This window comes from Onychostruthus taczanowskii, unplaced genomic scaffold, assembly GCF_017590055.1.
Source record: "Onychostruthus taczanowskii isolate IOZ18803 unplaced genomic scaffold, ASM1759005v1 scaffold103, whole genome shotgun sequence".
NCBI lineage: Eukaryota > Metazoa > Chordata > Aves > Passeriformes > Passeridae > Onychostruthus > Onychostruthus taczanowskii.
This window is the reverse complement of record NW_024496858.1, coordinates 1,464,366-1,485,274: the sequence shown is the minus strand read 5'-3', so window position 1 is coordinate 1,485,274 and position 20,909 is coordinate 1,464,366. Positions and strand designations below refer to the sequence as shown.

The 20,909-nt window shown below is 41.9% G+C and overlaps 1 protein-coding gene across 5 annotated transcripts; it reads right to left on the bottom strand.

Moving 5' to 3' along the window:
- Positions 1-237: 237 nt before the first annotated feature.
- On the bottom strand, positions 238-20,180 carry DLGAP5 (DLG associated protein 5). Of its 5 annotated transcripts, none has more exons than XM_041413179.1 (20): positions 20,137-20,180; positions 19,269-19,326; positions 16,924-17,173; positions 15,520-15,728; positions 14,964-15,068; positions 14,468-14,552; positions 12,690-12,788; positions 11,900-11,970; positions 9,974-10,266; positions 9,476-9,591; positions 9,276-9,396; positions 8,798-8,883; positions 7,992-8,152; positions 7,179-7,271; positions 5,587-5,806; positions 4,366-4,576; positions 3,954-4,011; positions 2,646-2,799; positions 2,235-2,284; positions 238-1,562 (listed from the first exon to the last, which is right to left on the bottom strand). In XM_041413179.1, exons 3-20 carry the CDS (start codon positions 17,162-17,164, stop codon positions 1,440-1,442), a joined length of 2,496 nt encoding a protein of 831 aa, XP_041269113.1. In that variant the 5' UTR covers positions 17,165-17,173; positions 19,269-19,326; positions 20,137-20,180; the 3' UTR covers positions 238-1,439. The 5 variants fall into 5 exon arrangements, with proteins under 5 accessions (XP_041269113.1, XP_041269148.1, XP_041269121.1 ...); XM_041413214.1 differs by having other exon boundaries at positions 5,587-5,803; XM_041413187.1 differs by lacking the exon at positions 20,137-20,180 and adding an exon at positions 20,000-20,114.
- Positions 20,181-20,909: the final 729 nt, after the last annotated feature.

The window sequence follows — 20,909 nt, the reverse complement described above, 5'->3', positions numbered from 1 at the left end:
ACAGCCACCACTGAAGTTTCCAAAGCTTTCTCTGACGTGGCTCATGCTGTTTTATAACAGTGACTCCTTTTATGCTTTGAGTGCCAAGTTACAAGCAGAGTCCTTAAAATTTCCAGCAGATGCAGAAATCTAGAGCAGCACATTGCTACCACCAGCATGGAGAAGCTGTGGTTGCCCCAGCCCTGGAAGTGTTCCAGACCAGGTTGGATGGGGCTTGGAGCAACCTGGTCTGTGGAAGGTGTCCCTGCCCATGGCAGGGGCTGGAACTGGATGGGCTTTGAGTTCCCTCCCAACCCAAACCATTCTTCAGCAGGAAAGTCATTAAAAGGATCCCTAGAACTGGAGTTAGAAATGAAGAAAATGGATTCCAGCACACATCAGCTTCCTCTCTTTATTCAGTGTAATCAGTACACAGCTTCCAGGTTAAAACTTAACCCCTGGCAGTGGCAGCAAGGGACTGAAATCTCTGCTTGGTTTGGGATCAAGGCTGGTAGAAGGATGTGTGTGTTACACTCAGGTCACTGGTACAAGAAGCAGCCCAGTGAGGTATTTGTTAAAAATATAACAAGTGGTGGTACTGTAATGCTACTCCTCAAATCCAGAGTCTATAGAACTGGCATGATCCTTGTGCACAAATATGTTACAGTCTGGATGGGGAATGCACAAGGAACAAGATGAGAGAAGAGACTGAGCACAAACATGTCAAAAACAAGTAGAAAACATGGGTCTATTAAGATACTGAATAGAAAACTGCATCCTTAAAGGAAATAATATCAATGCCTATTTCAATACATCATCAAGAAAAGGTATTATCTGACTTAGAAATCCTTGTTCTGAGTTAGTTTCTGCTATTACAAATCCAATGGTTACACACCAGGAAAACTTTCCCAGGAAAGAACTGCATGCATCCAACCCTGCCAGAGCAGGTGCTGAGGCAGGTGTTAACACACAGGTACCCCCAGAGCATGGCAGAGTGTTCTGGGGAGGGAACAGGCTGGGTCTCACCCCAGACTGGGTCTCTGGTGCCCTCCCAGCAGATACAGGGCACAGGCACAGCTGGAGGGGTGGGCACCTTGTAATAACAACAAGTCATGAGGTCAGTCAGATCAGGGTAGAAAAGCTGAAAGGTGAACAGTTTTACAACCTGGAGGAGACAGGAAATACATTAAATGATACCAACATAAAAATGCTTCAGGTTGCAGTCAGAGTTTACAGCCAGATACAGCAGGGATCACCAGAACACAGCCCACTGCTGCTGTACAGCAGAGCTTGGTGCATCACAACTGCACCATCAAATGACACACACCCCATTATCACATCCATTACCACGGGTACTCTTCCTCTCTCAACACAGCTCCAGGGTAGCAGACTGTGTTCCAGATACCCTCTGTGGGCTTCCTGTTCATAGAATTTACATATTTTGCACTTAAAGTCACTTTTTAATGATCCCCAGAGGGACCAACAGGAGAAAACACGATGAGGTCACTGAATACTTCAGCTGCTGCAAACTTCTGGGCTTTGGTCTTGACTGGAGTGAAGGGAAGCTCAGCATCCAGCATTGGCTGTGGGAGGAGCCAGAGAGTGGAGTCAGGGTTTGAGGAACACAAACCACAGAGCACTGGAAGGACTCTGATATCCCCAAGGGTAATTTTGCAATTTGCCTTATTTCCCAGGCATAAAATAAAAAGTGATTACACATGGTCCGTGCTGAAGACAGACACTCCTTACTCAAGTCAGTAATCCATGTTTTAAAGAGGATTTTTCACAAGAAAACCTACACCCAAATCCTATTAATTGTATTAAATGTGAAAGCTTTTGCACACCTGCTTTTCCCTGCTAGAATGTTACTTCCAGCTCTTAATGCTGAGGTGATTAAAAAAGATTTGGGGTAGACTTAAAAAATTCCAGGAAGAAAAAAAAAAGGCTGTTTGTGAATACCTACAAGGAAATTTGCAAGAAACACAATTTAAAGGCTCAATCTGACAAGAATCAGACATTGTCCTGCTACAAATATCTTGATTCATCCTACACTCATCATGTGCAATAAGAAACACCACTGTGAGCCCAGCAAGGAAGCAGCTGGAATGTGGTTTGTATTTGAAGTTATATCAACTGGCTTGATAACATCTTTAAGAGTTTAATTTTCTTTGTGCAGTAACTGAGTCTGCAGCAAAGGTGAACAGTCCTGCAACACGCAGCTTGCCTTAGTCAAATAAACTTGAAGGTCAGCTTACCATATCAAAAGGATTTCTGTCAATGAGTGCCAAATCAGTGCATGAAACATCTGAAAAATAAGTACATAATTAAAAAAAAAAAAGTTAGTCTGATGCTGCCAAAGCTGAAAAAACAGTATTGTTTTCTATATTTATTAAAAGAAGAAATCCAAACTCTAAACTGTATTTATTTCTTTATATTAGCTTTCTCCCTCACATATCCCTCAGAAACTGTTCAGAGAAATCCAGGGGCACTGTTTGCTCATGTGCAACGTGTGTTTGAGTCACACCAGCTAAGGGAGGCTTTGCTAACAGCACCCACAAACCAATCTGATTTCAAAGAGTAATACTCAGGTTATCATAAATCCTTATGATAACAGAAGGGGCCAGCAATGCCCCCCAAGCTGCACCATGCAGCTCTAAGATAAGCACCTGTCTGATGTATTTGTGGCTCTCCAGACTGAGCAGAGTTTGTCTCCTTCTCTGGGCTGCACATGATGATGTCTTGTTCCTGTTCTGCAGCAGACAGTTCCATCTCTTCCATGCCATCCACTGCTTTTGATTCACTGCTAGAACTTCCCAGGACCTGAAAAACAGGGATTTTCTCTGTTCCCAGCCATGTTCTTGTTATGTCACACCAAGTCCACACATCTAACCCACAGATTTTATGGAGAGTTCAGGAGAGATGGAGTTTTAACTCCAGGCACTGTGCAAGGCACAGGCAGGCCAAGGCTCAGGGTCAAGGCTGTGACTCAAATCCCAAACACCCTTTAAAGCCTAAAAATCCCTCTGACAGTATAAGGGAAGTTTTTCCACAGGAAAGAAGGTTTTGAACTTCAAGTGTTATCTGGTGACTTTTCCTACAGAAAAACCCATCAGCAACACTGAAAGCTTTCCCCAGAGAGTGAAATCACCAACTCTCATTTTAATAGAGAAAGGATGAAGTAAAAGCACTAAGAAAAAATTAGTAAACAGGATTAAAAATAAATTATGTATGTAGGGGGATAGAGGGGAAATGACTGCTGCAGTCATGCACAGATCCAAGCAGTAACAAATAAAATTTAAAGACTCCATTTCCAATGAAAGTTACTAAAGGATGATTGACTCCAAAGCACTGACTTTCACTGGTAGCACAGTATCATCTAAATTAGAGGTCACATTCCTGCTTTTTTAAGGCTGCTCAAACACAGGCAATGTCACCAAGTCTTCAGAAATTTCAGGACATGGATTTCTGACACCTGGATTAGCTCTTGCTGTACCTTTAAGGAGATTAAGAGCCCAGTGCTCTGCTGTGGAGGATGCTGAGGACTGAGTGCTGTTGCCTTCAGTCAGGGTCCATAAATGCACATAATGCATTATTATATTACAATTATATTGCATTATTATTGTATTACATATATTACATAATGCATTATTATACTGTAAATGCATTTTAAAAATCCCCACCAGAAAACAGGAGGTGGTGGACTTCTAGGAACATTGCTTCTCCAAGTGACAAGTCCCCCTGGAGCAGCCAGGACCTCCAAAACACAGCTCTAAAGAGCAAGACAAGGTCCCCAAACTGCAGCAGTCCCTACTTTTGTCCACCCAGAGATAAAAAGCACTGCCCTGAGGAATACATGAGATTTGTAAATGAGGATTTGATCAGAAGTCCAAGTGTCTGGGGTAATCAAAAGAATTTTTCCTTTGCTAGTAATAACAGAGCATGTAAAGCACATCCATGAACAATGCATGACTTACCTTATTTCCCTCTGCTGTGCCAGCAACCAGGCACATTTCTTCTGCAACCACAGAAGTGCTGGAAGAGAAACCAAAACATTTTCATTCTTCTCAATCATCTTCATCAATCACCTTCTGACTTGTCAAACTAATCTTACAATTTGTTCTGCAGTTTTGCTGCCTTGGTTGGCACTGGTGAGCTACATTAAACCCAAACTTCCTGGGCAAACAAACTTCTACCCCAGCAGCAAAATTACATTTGGGCAAGGCTCTTAATATTTGCTTAAGGGAAGGAAAAGTCACAAGTACTTTGCAAACTTTATCACTGCCAAATCGAAAGGTAACATTTAATGGGTTTTAACATCGTGTCTTTCAGTTCCAACTCTAAAATGATTTGTACAAGGTTAATTAAAAGCTGCTTTAGCATGCCTACCTTTGTTCAAGACCTTCAGGGAGTTTATCCAATGGGGGAGTTTGTTCAGTGGGAAGTTGGTCCATTTTCAAACTCTGTGCTGGGTGGAAGCCTTTGACAGCTGAGGGGGTTTTCTTTGCAGGTGCATCCTCAGGGTTACAGAGAGGAGAAGAAAGCAAAGATCTGGATGATCTTGGATTTGCCAGTTTTCCAGGGGTCCTTGGAAGCAAACCTGGAAAATGTGTTCCATATTTCATTCCTACAGCAGCTTCCAGAAGCTGAAATGAACTGATCATTATGATTCTAACCAGGGACAGACACAATTGTTTTCTGCTTGCTGAATCATCTTATACAAACATTAGATGGAAATCTCATATACACTTGCAAAGAGAAATTGAAATTATTAACTTCCATCTTTCAAATTAGGCAATTTTAATAGAGTTTAAAAGACACAGATTCAGAACTGATGCTTATAACAGATTCTCTGCTGGAGTTGGCTTAAACCAGTGTTGCTCAAAGCTCTTCAGAAGTTCTCCCCTACTAACAAGAGGCACATGAAAAGAATTGTTAGTTTTGTCACGAGAAGAGAGATCTGCACACACAAAAAAAAGGGAATTTAAAAATCAAATTATGAACTAGAAATGTAAGAGAAGCAGAAGTACTGGAAATACTGGCTACATATAGATTCAATATGATAAGTTGCTGAAATTGAAGTTATATTTTGAGCACCTGTTAAAAAAACGGAACTATTAAACAGCTTTTATAGCAAATGTTACAATCTTGTTAACCATGAGCACAGATTATGAGTGGACTTTATTTGCAGCTTTGAAGGCAGCACTGTAAGAGGTTCAGCTAATTAAAAAAAAAAAAAAAAAATTAAAAATCCCAATTCCTGTCCTGCAATTAGAGGATGTGAGCTGGTATTGACTTTGGTGAAGAGGCTCATCAGCTGAATCTGGGAATGCTCAGATTAGGATTTCATTATTAAAATTATGCTGGAAAAACATGAACCAGCTATTTCACCTCTGTCTAAGCTATTTCATGCTGCCATAACCACTCCAATCAGCACATTCATGTACAGCAGTTTACTTTGGAGCCCTGATGTAATCAGTCCCTGGTTGAAACACTGTTCAGTCCTGGATTTGTAGCCAGAACAAACAGCACAAATTCCTCTCCCCAGTGAAATGAATTAAACTCTTTGGTACTTTCAGATCACAGAAATCACTATTAAGCTTCACCTACCTGAAAAGTTTTTCACAGGGCTTTCAATCCTGAAAAATCCTGCTTCAAAAACCACTTTTTCTACCTCTGGCAGCCTCTCCTGCTGGGTACCCTCAGCAGCTTCCCCCTGCTTCATTCTGTCCCTCATGGCTGCTTTGACAGAAGCCAGGCGGCTCCGGGCAGCAGCTCTGGCAGCTGCTTCCAGCTGGGCCTTGGGCACTCCACTTGGCACTGCCTTCTTCTGGAATGAAAGAAAGCTGGGTCACACCTGGAAATTCTGGAGAGGAGCAATTACACATCAATCTCTACACAGGTGCTGCTGCCACAGACACAGCAAGGAGCAAAAGGAGGCTCAGGGGGGACCTTGTGGCTCTGTCAGGTGGGATTCAGGCTCTGCTCCCAGGGAACAGGATCAGGAGGAGAGGAACTGGATTCATTTGCACCAGAGGAGGTTTGGATTGGATATCAGGAAAAATATTTTCACTGAAAGGGTTGTCCAGCCCTGGCACAGTTGCCCAGGGAAGGGTGGAGTCCCCATCCCTGGAGGGATTTAAAAGCCATGTGATGTGGCACTTGGGGACAGGAATTGGTGGTGGCATTACCAGTGCTGGGGAATGGTTGGATTTGGTGACTTCTCCAACCTCAACAATTCTACAATTTTATGCATCAAGGCCTCTGCCCATCCCCAGCATTCTCTTGTGCTGCCATCCAGCTGTTAAGGTAAGTGTGTGATGACAACATTAATAATTTTTTTCAAATGAATCAGCAGTTCAAAAATCCTCACTATAACTTTTTTCCCCTAATAAATTCAGTAAGATTTTGGATGCACTGGGATGCAGGGACTCCTAGTGGCAGGGACACAGTGTAACCACAGGACAGACTTCAGGCAGTCAGTGAAGCCTCCCTTGGCATTCAGTTTTCCAAGGGAAGTTTTGTTTTGTACCACCTGAAGAGTTCTGGCATTTATGGGCAGCTCCCACAGACCACAATCCCTCTGTTTTCCCATGCCTGGAGTTTCTTATCCACCTTCATCTCAATGTTATGATTAGTTAAGCAGTCTCAAGGAACTGCATAGAATTTAGGCAATGCAAAGACAACTCAATACTCAGTCAGAAGCAATGATATATTTCAAACCAAAGAGTAGATAAAACAACTCACAGCTTATTTTGCAATAAGCACTAACTTATTTTGGAGAGTGTCAGATCCATTTGTGCTTAGAGAAGCAGCAGTTTAAAGCCACCCATGGTGTTGGCTTAATGGGACACCAGTACAGTTGATCACTCCCTGCTCAAAACTGGCAGTCATTCCCAAATTCCTGGGTGGTTTACTTCCCAGTTAAGTCAGTGGCCCAGATAAATTGTTTTACATCTGAAGAGTAAGTTTATATCCTAAATTTAAGAGATTTGTCTTACTAGCATAGACTCCAATGACTCCAAAAAATGCATTGTTAATTCTTAGTTCTAATCTTAGCAGCCAAAAGGGGCAACTAGGACTAAACCCACCAAATAATACAAGAGAGGTGAAGGAGAGGGGTGCACCCTGAGAGGAATTTCACTTAATTTTCAATATATCTAAAGAAGCCATGCAAGATGTGCTTTAGGGGCTATTCATACCTTCACAACTGCTTTGCTTGGGACATCAAGTGGCTGCCACTTATTGTCTTGAAGCTTCACCAAATTATCAAATTTTTTATTCACATCTTCAATCTGTTGATCACATTTAAGGAAAGCAAAAGAATACATTGTAAAATAAACTTTATTCAAACAAGCACAGTCTTCCATCCTGCAGGAAACATCTCTCAAATACTTTTGAAGAAGCAGATCAAACTCTTATGCTCTCTGCAGAGAAGTCAAAACTTCTCTGTGACTAGGACAATAACAAATCCATCTCTGCATTTAATTTGACTACTTACAAACTCCTTGGCTGAGTGCTGATTTACAACTACTGTTGAGAGCTCTTTTGAGAATTATTATATTTCATTCTGAAACTAAAGAAAGCATCAAAGGAGGAGAAGAGGAAGGTTTTCTACCACCTAAGCTCAGCCCTAAATAGAGTTATGTAGTTCCTGCATTATTCTCATACTGAAGCATGGAACCTCTACTTTTCAGTGAGCTTCAGAAATTTTCCAAAAACTGGGAAGTAGACATTGTGACTGTATCCTCACTCCAAAACAGAGTAAGATTTGGCCAAACATATTCATTCCAGAGACACACAAGGCACACAGGCCACAGGAACACAAAATAGAAGAACTGGTCCATGAATTGTAAGTCATAGTATCCCAACTGCAACTATTCACTGTCACAGTGTTAAAACAAGGACCTGCATTTTTTACATTAAAGATAAAAAACTGAACCAAAAAAGTTTCAATACTTGGTTCATAAATAACCACCAGTTTTATCCTACTAAGTTAACAAGCAAGTACATACCTGAAAATAAATCATATCCCAAAATCCATCCAGGTCTGTACACGTTGTTTCTTTTTCACCTCGTTTAAATTCACAATTGTCAATCAATCCTTCAAACTGTTTGAACCTTTCTCCTATGAGCAGCCTTGTCTGACCAACTGTGGAGCGAATCAGGTCTTTAGCTGGTAGCAAGAAGACAAAAAATACAGGATATCTTGGATTAATAAGTGTTTGAGGAGTCTGGAATTTGTTGTCCCACCTACTGCAAACTTGAAATTCAATTCAGATGGAGCTTTGCTGTCCACTGAAATGCTCTGAAGTTGCTTCTTTCAAAAAAAAAATTACTCTCTCAAGTCTTAAAGATAAGCATTGCTGGAGTCTATATTTTCCCAGATAAGGGCACTTATTCCACATTAAAAACTAATCTTATTTTTAAAAACCAGCTTGGTTAAAATTCCTACATTTAAACACTGACTGGCAATAGAACAACTATTTTGATGTGCACTTTGTTCACTTTATCAATCACCATCACTGCAAAATGCTACACAAATTTTAGGAATAGGAGACTCTGTATTTTGGGGCAGATCCAACTCTAAACTTTCTCTAGTACATCTTTGCAGATTTTTTTTGCTGTTTTGCAAACAGCACATACATGTCCTTCTCTCTGTCCCAGAACCGGAGACTCTGTATTTTGGGGCAGATCCAACTCTAAACTTTCTCTAGTACAGCTTTGCAGATTTTTTTTGCTGTTTTGCAAAATGTCCTTCTCTCTGTCCCATTCAGTGCCCAGAACTCCCCTTCTGGTGCCTATTGCAGCTCACTCTTACCATCCTCTGGAATGTCCAGCTCAAGGTTTCCTTCCCACTGCAGGCACTGAGACAGCAGCCTCTCTGTCTCAGTCCGAAGAATGTTTCTGAAAATACAAGGATAGAGAAAAAAATAAGGATTTGGAGAATTTCCTGACTTGTGGTGGCTGTTAATGGTTATTATCCTTTTGCTCTCAGAGAATCCACTGACTCTGAGCTGAAGATTAGATTGTTTTATTTTGCTGAGTGGCTGAGGTGCAATTTCTTTTCTACTGCTTTCAAGCTCATGATCCTTAGGACGAGGTGTTAGTCTCCAGAATTTTATGTTGTTTCCTTGCACTTCAGGTACAAAAAGGAAAACAGGAATGTCTGCCTGCTCAGGTCACAGCTGTCAGACACCAATCACCATTAAATTAAGCTGACCTTTGGAAGAAGTCTCATTATTCATATTAAGAGTTTTCAAATGGACATCAGGGAAGTGAAACAAGTGAACCCAAACCTGAAATAGGGCACATCATGCTCTTGCTCTTTTGTATCATCTGCCTTCACTGCAAGTGCTGTTGAGACAGGAGTTGTTTTGTTTGATCTCTGAGTGGAAGTTCTCTCATCTGATTCACCTGCTGAAAAGCATGAAAGGAACTTGTTCAGAATCTGGTGATAATTAAAAGCATTAGAATAAACTAAATGTGAACTTCCTACCTCCTCCTTTCAAACTTGTGGTCATTTGCTGTTCTTGAATGCCTTCAACAGGTGAAATTTGGATTTTTAAATTAGGCTTTTGTGTTTTAGTTTCACTAGATTTTTCAAATATTTTGCTGGAAACAAACAAAAGTACATTTAGTTAAGACACATTGAGAAAGTGACATCAAATATGGCAAATTTCATAGAAATGCATAGTTTGGAAGGCAAACCTCCACAGAACACTAGAGAACTCAAATAAATAAATCACTACAGATAGATGCAGGGCAGAGTCCTTGACAGCTGCTCCTCAAGCATGGACAGAATACTGAATTATATCCATATCTGCTGTTGTGTTAAGTCCACATTTAAGCAATGATAGAAACCATGAGGATCAGGTGTTAAAACACCACAACATTTTGTTACAAAGTGAATCTTTCTATAGAAAAATGTTTTTTTTTTTGCATCCCCACAGAGGTTCACTTGCATTTTATGCCCCATTAGAAGGAAGATTCTTACACTGGAGATTTTGAAAAATTCCAGACAGCAGTGGGTGTCAAAAAAGCATTTGCCCTTGAAGGAGACATGGGTGTCACAGTGTAGGTTGCCAATCCACTCAGAGGCTGAAACACAAAGTTTTGAGGTGCAAAGGAGCGTGTTCTGGGTCTCCTTGGAGAAAAACTGTTGTTTTCCACTGAGGTTTGTTCTTGCTGAAGTTCTACTGGCACTGAGTGTTTGGAATCAGCTGCAGAACTTTTCACCCCTGGATCCACTCCAGAATTTGTCTCCACTTCATGTTTAGAAGAAATTATCTGTAACAGCATAGAAAGACAAATCAAATCATCAATCATGTGTTTGCAATAGGCATGGGCTCAATTATAACATGAGTGTCTGAAAGCCATCAGGAAGGGAACAGCTTAAGGTAAATCAGCTCCTAAACCAGCACACCTGGACAGAAGTGATGAGTTACCAGTAAGTCCAACCATTTTTGATACCTGCAAATCATTCTAGAGACAGAAGTTAACACTTCACTACAAAAAATCCAACAATCCACTCCAGGGGCTAAAGCAGAACACCTTACCAACCAAAACAATAATTAAAAATGACAAATGTATGCTCCCACTGCTAGTAATAAAAGCTTTAAGGAGATAAAATCCTCAAGAGCAGAATTACTGGCTCCTAATCCAGCTAGGACTGTTGAATAATCATAGTTTATGCACATGCTCCAATCCAAAAACTGAAAAACAAGCTGGAATAGGCTGATAGCTGAGGAATGCAACCCAAGACAAGTGCAGTTACCACCACAGAATGTCATTAAAAGAGGAGAAAAAAATTAAACACTAATTCACATTCTTATGAGATGAGTGAGCAGATAGTCACACAGAACACGTTTCTGAGATATCTAACTGAGATTGTTAGCTCAAGCCAGGCAGAAAAACTTTGGGTGTTTTTCAAGAAAATATGCATCTTCAATCCACTGAAAGTCTTGTTATACTTCAGTCACCTCTGCTAGGAATGTAAACCCTGAATTTTGCTTTTAGCCAACCTTTCCAAATGAGCTGCCTGTGGTTACCAGCTGGCAGGGACTCCTGCCTGTGAAGAGGTGCTTGTCCAAGGAAGATAAAAGTGCTCTCACCTCCTGTTTGGGTGTGATTGCACAATCTCAAACACTCTAAAGCACAGCTCCAGTTACAGGAGCAAGGTGGAGATGAGAAGTGTGAGAAGGAAGAGTGAAGCAAAAGAAGGAAAAAATCATGGATAGCTCTTGCACAGAAATGCATGAATGCATAAAAAATTGTGGAAGTGATGACACCAAGAACCACAATGACTGCCTTCAGCTGTAAATCATGCACAGAATAGTGTTCTACTTTGCAGAGAACAGCATTTCCAGCTCTATTTCTTGGTGGCTCAAAACCTAAAAATGTGTTTATTTCTTAGCTTCTAGAGGCTTATACTGTTACCTGAGCAGGAAAATCATCCATTCAAAATACACTTCAAAAAGGAATGAACTGCACAAAATTTACAGCTGCTAGATTAAACCAGCAAAGCAAATTTTTTTGACTAGTTAAAACATCAGATATGTCATGTAAGAACTTCTTGTCTATTTTAAATCACTGTCCAAATCCTGATTAGTAATCACATCATTCATCAGCCATGTCCATATCCAGGGTAGGATTCTTGGGGCTGTCCTTTGAGGGGCCAGGAGTTGGACTGGGATGATCCTTGTGAGTCTCTTCCAAGTCACAGTATTCTGTGATTCTATATGAGCACTAAAATTGATCTTAATTTTTAAAATATGGCAGTATAAATACATACAAGTCCTTCCCAAATTCTAGCTTATTACTGAAATTACTTTTATGTTCGAGCACTTCAGCTACAATGACACAGTTATTGGCTCTTAAATTAGTTTTACAGCTTTTCCATTTCAACTATAACATGACCTACCTTTATGGGATCAGGTTTGACAGCTTTCTTCTGCTTTCCTACATTTGCTGCCTTTCTCTGTGACTGGTTACCTACAAAAAGAGACACTCCCAGAGGTCAAAAAGGCATCTGATTCATGTAATCTTTCACCAAAACACTGCCATAAAAATCAGTTGCTAAAGATAGGGAGAGACTGTTTTATTTCTTGGGTGGGAGGTGGCTAGAGGGAAGAAACAGCATTGCAAAATTTCATTCAAAAGAAAACCTGGCCTAGGATTTAACAGCCTAGTAACAGATGTATCACCAAGAAAACAGATTTATAAAGCCATCAATCTTTGGATCTTGCCATATAGTAAAAGTCACCTTGTTTCCTAAAAGGTTGGAGAGATTGTCAAGCCAATTTGAGTTTAGATTTTTAATTTCTATATGGCATAGGAATTCTGTTGGTGGACTGACTTCCAGTAAACAGGCAAAGACAGACAAAGAGAAATTCCTCACCTGAAGAGCAAAGGCTCTCATCTCTTCCAGAGATATTCCTGCTCACACATTTAATAATTATATGGCCATAAACAGCCAAAGTGCCAATCTCTACCAGTTCTGGCTTTGTTCCTTGACTTTGTAATTACCATGTGGACATGGATGCTCCACACTGATGGCTTTTGTAGGAAGTGTTGGTTTCAACATGTTGATGTAGATACTGCACCCAAGAGTCAGAGTGATGCAGCATTCAGCCCTTTTCTTAGATGATAATTTGGCATGATTTAAATGCAGTCTAAGGTACAGCTGAGTTACACAGCTCTGCCTCACTTACCAGCAGTAGCAGCAGTTGGTTTCAGCACCTGCCTGGCTGCAGAGGCAGCTGCTCTGGTGACTCTCCCACTTGGGGCTGGTTGGGCTGCAGTCTGCAACACTGCAAGACAGATTAATCCCAGAGATTCCAAGTTTAATAAGGAGCTGCACTCAAGTAATAACTGGAAGTTTCCATTTTGTAGAAATCAGAGAAATGCACCAGCAGTTATCAGCTGCTTGGGTTTGCCAGAATGACCAGGGTTGGGTGGGTTGGGTCAGTTCAGGGCACAGCTTGGCCCTGGCATCCAGGCAATGCACTGAGGGGTCCTGACTCTGTGGTTTTACTGCACAGGTCCATCAGTGTGTTTGATGCCATGCACAAAGCTAAGGAATGCTTCCCACTGCTCCCTGCAAGCAGGGTCAAAGCACTCCCTGTTTTACAGATGAAGTTGTTTAGATTAATATCTTTGCCATGGTTATCTGCACAGCTGGAAGCCAAAGCAAACCATTGGTGTAACAAAGGGATGCCCTGGCCATTATATGAAAGATTTCCAAGGTCAGAATTTAATGCAATCTAACAAAGTACTCTTAAGACTAATTGGCTCTGAAATATTTTATAAAACATGACAAGTTCATGCACTGTATTACCCATCTTCATCATTTTCATCTTTGTATTTTAGCACTGTTTCTAACAGGCTTTTAAAATGACAGCACTTTTCTGCACAGACAGATTTCATGGGAGCTCCTTATTCCATTCCCTGCCTGTCTGAAATCCCCACTTGGTTACTGTTAATGCTATTCCTGCCTTCATTATCAAGCTGGGATTGATTTTGTACAAGCTAGAATGAAAAGTTGGGGAAAAATCACTGGGTAAATAACTACAACATTGGGTTTATCAAACATTCACTTCCCAAACATTTTTATATTGGTATTTTCAAAGAATCACAGAATGGTTTGGGTTGGAAGGGACCTTAAAGATCACCTCATTCCAAACTCCTTGTTATGGGCAGGGAAGTTTAAGTACATATAATGCATATCCTTGATTCAGTACAAAAGAAATAATCAATTTTAGAAAGAAATAACCAATGGGTGACCATTTTGCAAAAACTAAACAATTTGTTATATCAAACACTAATAATACATCTTTTCAGTATTCACCAAGGGCACTACTGAAATTAAATAAAGGTCTGCAGTTTGCTGATTTGATTAGATTAATGATGTGAAAGTCATTTCACTCTGAATTACTGAATATCTAGCATTAACATCAACATTCCACATGACTTGGTTGTATCTACTTAAGGATATCACTGAGTTATGAAGAAGAGTTTCTCATCCAAGTATTCCAATCCCTTAAAGGTGGCACAGGTTGTTTATTTTTAATTGCTGTTTTCTTAAGAAACATCTGTAATTGTGGCACAAAGTGACAGACACAGAAGGCACTTGCTCTTTTCTAACAGCAGTCACTACCTGTGATATTCTTGAGGCAAACAGAAACCCCTGCACAGCTCCAGGAGCTGAGGCATCTGGCAGTTGTGCAATTTGCCTACTGACCTGTTTCTTTTCCCTCTCCCAGGGGGAATAATCAGTAACCAGGACTGTCAGGACCCTGCATTCCATTTCCCCCAGCCTATGGAGGCAACAAGCTCACGTGATCCCTGGAGCCACACACTTGATAGTCCACCAGCTGCTGCCCTTGGTAGGAATGGCCATCTTAAAATCTCCTCCTTCCTTCTTACACCCAAACACGTGCTGTGGATCTTTCCCCCAAAAAATACCCAACTTTCAGCTGTATTTCCATACCTTTCTCTTTTTCAGCCACTTTGGCTGTACTCATCTGTTTATGTCCTGCCTGGGTAGAGCGCACACTCTGCCCGTGGGCACTGACCTAGGAGAAAAAAAACAGGTTTTTTGTGAAGCATCAGATTTCCAGAAAATCAGCAGTTTCTTTCCTCATCTATGTATCCTAGATTACAGTAAAGGTAAAAGTAAAATAACTTGGCACAGGGGGCTTTAAAAAGTAGAGAGACATTATGGATAACTTAAAATAGATTGGTTTAAGGATATGTTATTGTGCATTACCCAACTAGTTAATAAATTGTCAGAAAAAGAGTGAAGAAAAATATTTAAGCAACAGTTAAAATATCTTAAACTTGATTGACAAACAGATCCAGAAAACCTGTGCTATTTTCTGTTTGTACTGATCTAATCAAACTTGTAAAGGTACTATCCTGAGTCTGAAATTGCATCCCTTTCTCTAAATTTATTCACTGAAACTGTATATATATATAAAACACACCGTGGAGGACTTAGATGCAGTTGGTATCAGAGTTGGTATCATAGTTTTTCCTTCTTGCATCTTGGCTTTTGACCGAGTCATCCTTCCAGAGAAAGCAGGAGCTGCCTGGAAACATCCCCAAGAAAATGAGAGTTAATAAACTCCTTTTTCCCTTTGTTACAGAGACTGAGCAAGAAGCATAAATGTGAAAAACAACACGTCTGTGCAAAATGGGTCAAGTGTGAAAGCTTTCAAAGCTGAGTTGACTAAATATGAACAAGTTACTAGTTCTAAAATAATGCAGCTCTTTCATTTGTGGATGAATCATTCCAGTTTTTGAACTGAACATAGTCACAAATACAAAAATCCACATATCATTAGTACTGTTTCCAGCTTTGTTTAGAAAAAAGAATGAGCCAAATTACTCCCTTATCATAACACCAATAAAGCATTTGCAAAATAAGGAGTTTATTTGAAATAACACACACATTTGTACACAACCATCAATTTAAACGCAGCACACGGATGAAGCTAATTTAAATATTTAATAATTAAAATTTAATATTACCACTGTTACCTTCTCTCTTGGCTTTGCTACTGCAGGTTCCTCAGCAGCAAGAGCAAGAAACCCAGGTGCAGCTGGTCTGTAGAGGCCAACCTTGAACACCCCTTTCTTGGCTCTCTCTCTCTGCTCCTGCAGTTTGCGCAGCTCCTTCTCCTCCTTGTAGCGCTGCAGCATCTCCCTGCGCTCGTTCATCCTCTTGGTGGCTGCATTTGGGGCTGCCTCTGCAGCAGACATGCAAGGCAGATGTGTTACAAAAATCATGAAGATGGTTTTTGAGCCCACAAGAAGTCAGAAATCTCCAATAAACTTTGCCAGGCTAGAAGAGGAACGTAAGTCAAAGAGCAGAACTGACTGGAATCTCTAAAGTGTTTTAACCCTTCCTATTTGTAAGTTGAAATTCAATTTCAACTTACAAATAGACTTCCCCAAATATCCACCTGAGGACTACTAGAAACTCACTCCCATTTCACAGGTTTGCAAGGTTACTGGTAGAAAAATTAACACCTCATCTTCTTGTTTGGTTTATTTGTAACAGTTTCTCTATTCAAACACTTCCAATGTCATTGAAAATTCAACTTTAGATACCAAAGTCTGACTCAGGCTGAGAATAAATGAGGCAGAAGTCATATGAAACAATAAAACCTTAAGATGTTGCCAAATTTGAATTATGTCTACCTGAAAAATATCCACTTAAAGTTGAAATTTATGAAAGATAATCAAGACAAATTTATTACATTTTATATTTGATACTATTACAGACAGACTGCACTCCAATAATCTTCAAAAAATTACTATCCTCTAATTATCTTCTGCTATCAAAATACTAAAGGTGAAAGTATTTCTAAAAAAACCTGTTGACATTTTTAAATATTAACTCAATTTCTTAGACCATAAACATCCAGGAGAGCCAGGGGGCAGAATTCAGCATATATGCAAGCTCTATTTTCTGAGAGGAAAATAAGTTGTCAAAAACTAGTAATTGTCAAAATAAAATCATGCTATGCATTTACCCATTAATAATTTCATATATCATATAAAAAAGCCCATTTGCTAAGCATAGTTTAAGTACATGAAAGGCTAGAAGGTATTTTAGATTGGAGTTTTTCACATCTTAAAGGACAAATCATAAAGGCACTTCCTATTGAATATTAATAACAAAATACATTCTTTCTTTAGCTGCTGAGACAAACCAGAGCAAAGCTTCATTCACACCACTGGAGCTGGAGCAGTGAGGAGGGTACAGCTGTATTAAGATTTTATTGTCCTGATTTTTAACACCTGACAGGGTTTTAAATCTTCAACTTTTTTGTCAAATTAAAACGTTGACTGCTATTAGGTTTCTGTGATAATGCTACTAAACCTACTTACCATTTTTAACACTTAAAAAAAAGGTCTATATAGCAATCCTTCACTTACTCTGTTTCACACTGCTGTTCTCTTGAGAGCACAACTCCCTGGTTTCCTTGAGCTCAGAAATTCCCTTCTCCTTGGAGAGCTGAACGTTGACATCTGCCAGCCCCAGCTGCCGGCCCTTTTCGAAGAGCTTGTGCCTGTTCTCCTTCTGAAGGATGGATTTCCTGCGGGCAACCTTGGTCCTGAGGGCTTCTGTACTCAAATCCTTCTTGTACCTACTGGCAAACTGGGAGGTGGCAGCCATCCTGATGACCTTAGACAACGATCACAGTGATTAGGAAAACACTGTCATGATTTGTTTTCCAGTTTTGTTCAAGTTTGTTAATGTTATTACCGATGCCCTGAATTTTTTTATTTCTGTATGTGACCAGAGAAAACTCAAATGACAATTTCAGCAATGACACTTCCAGCAATTTCCCATTATTTTTATTCACTGCAGGGATCAGTTTGGGTGTTGAGTGGTCACCAAGTCTGGCACAGAATTAGGAAGGGACACTGCACCCATGCCTGGGATTGGCTGGGCTGCTTTGTCCACAGCTGTTTTCCACATTAAGGAGATGAGCAAGTAAATGACAGGGCTGTAGGACAATACTTGGAAACAACATTCCATTTAGATTAGACCTATCTGATAGCAAGGAATTTTGCCATCAGAACCAGGATGTTTCCAGGATGCAACTGCAATACAATAGTGGTTATTTCAAGCAGAATTTTTCCCATCTTTTTTAACCTGAGGAAGCCTTAAGCCAATTGCCAGCTGGTTTGCACTTGCTGTGCTAAGGGGCTCCAGGAGAGGTGCAGAGGGCCTGGAGTGACAGGACAAGGGGGAATGGGTGTAAACAGACAAAGGGCAGGGATAGATGGGATATTGGGAAGAAATTCTTGTCTGTGAGGGTGGTGATGCCCTGGCACAGGATTCCCAGAGAAGCTGTGGCTGCCCCTGGATTGCTGGAAATGTTCAAGGGCAGGTTGGATGGGGTTTGGAGCACCCTGGGATAGTGGGAGGGGTCCCTGCTCGTGGCAGGGGATGGGAACAAGATTGGGCTTTGGGGTCCCTTCCTACCCAAACCATTCTGGGATTCTGTTATCTCCTGCATCCCCACTGAAACCCATCTTATCAAGGGTTTTCCACCTCAGCCATCACACATCTCATCTTCCACCACTTACAGAAAACAGCTTTACAGCAAGCAGGGTGACAGAGCAAAACTAAACACACAACAGTTATTAATTCATTGGTAATTGAGTCATTTACTGAGGCTCTTCATTTCAGGACAGCATGCTCTGATCAAACTGAAGGAACCATCAGTGAACTGAAAAGCCTTGACAATGGGTATACAGGATTTATTAAATCCATCCCCTTCCCATCTATGTACCACCAAAAGCCAAAAACTCAACCAGCAGCCTAGCTGGAAAACCCATATGTTAGAAGAAAAAAAAAAAGCAGCAAAATAGAAATAAAGCAGAAATGAAGTGGATATATTTATGGGAAAAGCAGTCAAGGAAGAAGGAATACAGCCCAAGCCTGTTCAGGTGCCATCAGTGCTGGCAGTGCAAGCTCCCTGTTCCCCACTCCATGAAAGTGTTCATGGAGGGGAAAACTTGCACAGCACCTGCACAACCTCCTGGAATTGCTTAGAACAAACATTGGACAGAAACCAAAATCAGTGCATTGTGCTCCTTTTCTCAGGAGAGAAAAACAGTCAGTGGAAGTTAAAAAGCAAAACTCAAATCAGGGGCTGGATCTCCTCCACACAATCCTGCAAGAGCTGGTCCACTCCAGCACCACCTGAATTGTGAATATCTTGGGCTTCACCCTGCATCTTGGATTCCAGCTTTCAGAAATTGATTAAAAATGCCAGTTAATGATGAGTGCAAAAAACTCCACTGCAGTTCATAGGTCATATTTGCCCTGCTTTACATTTGTGTGATTAAGGGAGGTTAATTAATGAGCATCTCCAATAATCATATTTGAACTGATTCTGCTAGTAACTACAGAATTAGTTATTACAGAATTGTTAGTAATGACATGGCATTACAGAAAGCCATAAAGAAATCAGTGGGAATTCATCTCTACTATCTGTGCCCTAGAAGTAGCAAGGTTTTGAGCTCAGTGGTTGATAAATATTCCTCAAAGCTGCAGTTTAGTGTCTACACTCATCCTTTCTCACTACAAAGTTCCTAAATTTACCCTTAACCATGTTCTTTAAGTACAGCAAGGTTACCAGTGATATCTGTGGGCTCATTAAAAATGGATGTCATGCTCAATATCCCAAAGATGTGTTCAGAACAAAAATACCTGTCTCCTCTTCTTCCCAGGTCACTGTTCCCGTGGATGTTCAGAACAAAAATACCTGTCTCCTCTTCTTCTCAGGTTACTGTCCCCGTGGAGTATCTTGCCCAAACAGGAGCCTAGAAGATTAATTTGTATTTAAACTGACAAAAACTCAAGGAAAGACTACTAGCAAGAAAGGGACAGAGGGCTTAGACAAAGGATTTGTGACTGGATAATGCACAGTACCAAAAATTAAAGCTGATCACTTATTTTGATAAATAACAACAAAGTAAAAGAGACACTTTTGACCAACAACACCCTAAGCCTCAAAGAGCAATATGAGCATGAAAACATTTAGTGCTCTTTTAGGCTGAATAGTGAGAAAACAGAGCAGGACATGACTATGAGCAAGAAATAAACACAGGGCTTACACAAAGGATTTGTGACTGGCTAGCGTACAGTACCAAAAATTAAAGCTGATCACTTATTTTGATAAATAACAACAAAGTAAAAGAGACACTTTTGACCAACAACAAGCACCAAAGAGCAGTTCGAGCACGAAAACGTTTTAGGCTGAAGAGTGAGGAAGCAGAGCAGGAAGAGCAAACATCGCTACTCTAAAAGCGGCAGAGGCTGAGTAAATCCCGGGCTCAACGGTTTCCAGAGGGACCCCGGGGGTCGGAGCGGGCTGTGGGGCACAGCCAGACCCGGCCGTGAGGGGCCAGCCCGGCACCGTCCCCTCAGCCCCGTCCCCGCCAGCGCCTCCGGGTGTTCCCATCACAGCTTGCAGAAGCACCGCTGCCAGCTCACCGCCAAGCCAGACCCCCGCGCCGGGACCCTTTACGGAGCACGTATCTGGGGAGTCACGGTTCCCCGGAGCCCTCAAAGCCCGTCCAGGCTCGCAAACCCCGCCGCGGGATCCCCGATCCCCCCGGGCCCGCCATTACCTGCCCCGGCCCCGCGCGCCGCGCAGCCCCCTCCGCCCGCCGCCCCGCCTCGCTTTCAAATCTCACCCGCCAACGCTCATTGGCCAGCCCGGACCGCCCGCTCCCATTGGCCTCACCGCGGGAGCTGATTGGCAGCGCCGGAACGCCACAGCGGGATGCTTATTGGTCGCCTGATGGCCATTCTTAATTTCTATTGGCTGCTTGAGGAAATTCCCCGCCCAATCTTGCCGCTCATTGGCTAGCGGTGTGAGGGAGGTGAAGCCGCTGAGGGCGCGGGGGCGAGGCCTGGCCTTAGGCGTCCCGCGGGGTGCAGGGGGCGCTAAGATGGCGGCGGGGGTCGCCTGTGCCTGAGGGGTACCTGGCACCGGTTTGAGCTTGCAAAGCCCTCGCTGCCACCGGGACTCAGGACACTGATGAGCCCTCCCACCACGCGCAGAATCCCAGAACGGACAGAGCTGGAAGGGACTGCAGTGGCTCATCTGGTCCAATCTCCCTGCTGCAACAGGGATGTCCCAGGGGACAGGATTGGGTCCAGACAGCTCTGGAATGTCCCCGGTGAGGGAGGCTCCACACCCTGTCTGGTGTCTGCCCAGGGCTCGGTCACTGCACAGGGAGGTTCTTCCTCATGTTCAGGTGGAACTCGCGGGCATCGGTTCCTGCTCGTTCCCCTGGTGCCATTGCTGGGCCCCTGGAGCAGAGCCTGCTCTGTCTCTGAGCCCTCCCTGCAGACAGGGACAGACAGGGATCATGTCCCCTCTGGAGGGCTCCAGCCC

Bases quoted from the DNA above. Each gene is read 5' to 3' on its own strand.
- DLGAP5 (XM_041413179.1), bottom strand. From the start codon at position 17,164: ATGGCTGCCACCTCCCAGTTTGCCAGTAGGTACAAGAAGGATTTGAGT. The intron at 15,729-16,923 runs GTAAGTGAAGGA...TGTCTGCTGCAG, and splicing joins GAACAGCAGTGTGAAACAGA to AGGCAGCCCCAAATGCAGCC. The intron at 11,971-12,689 runs GTAAGTGAGGCA...CTCTTTTTGTAG, and splicing joins ACCAACTGCTGCTACTGCTG to GTAACCAGTCACAGAGAAAG.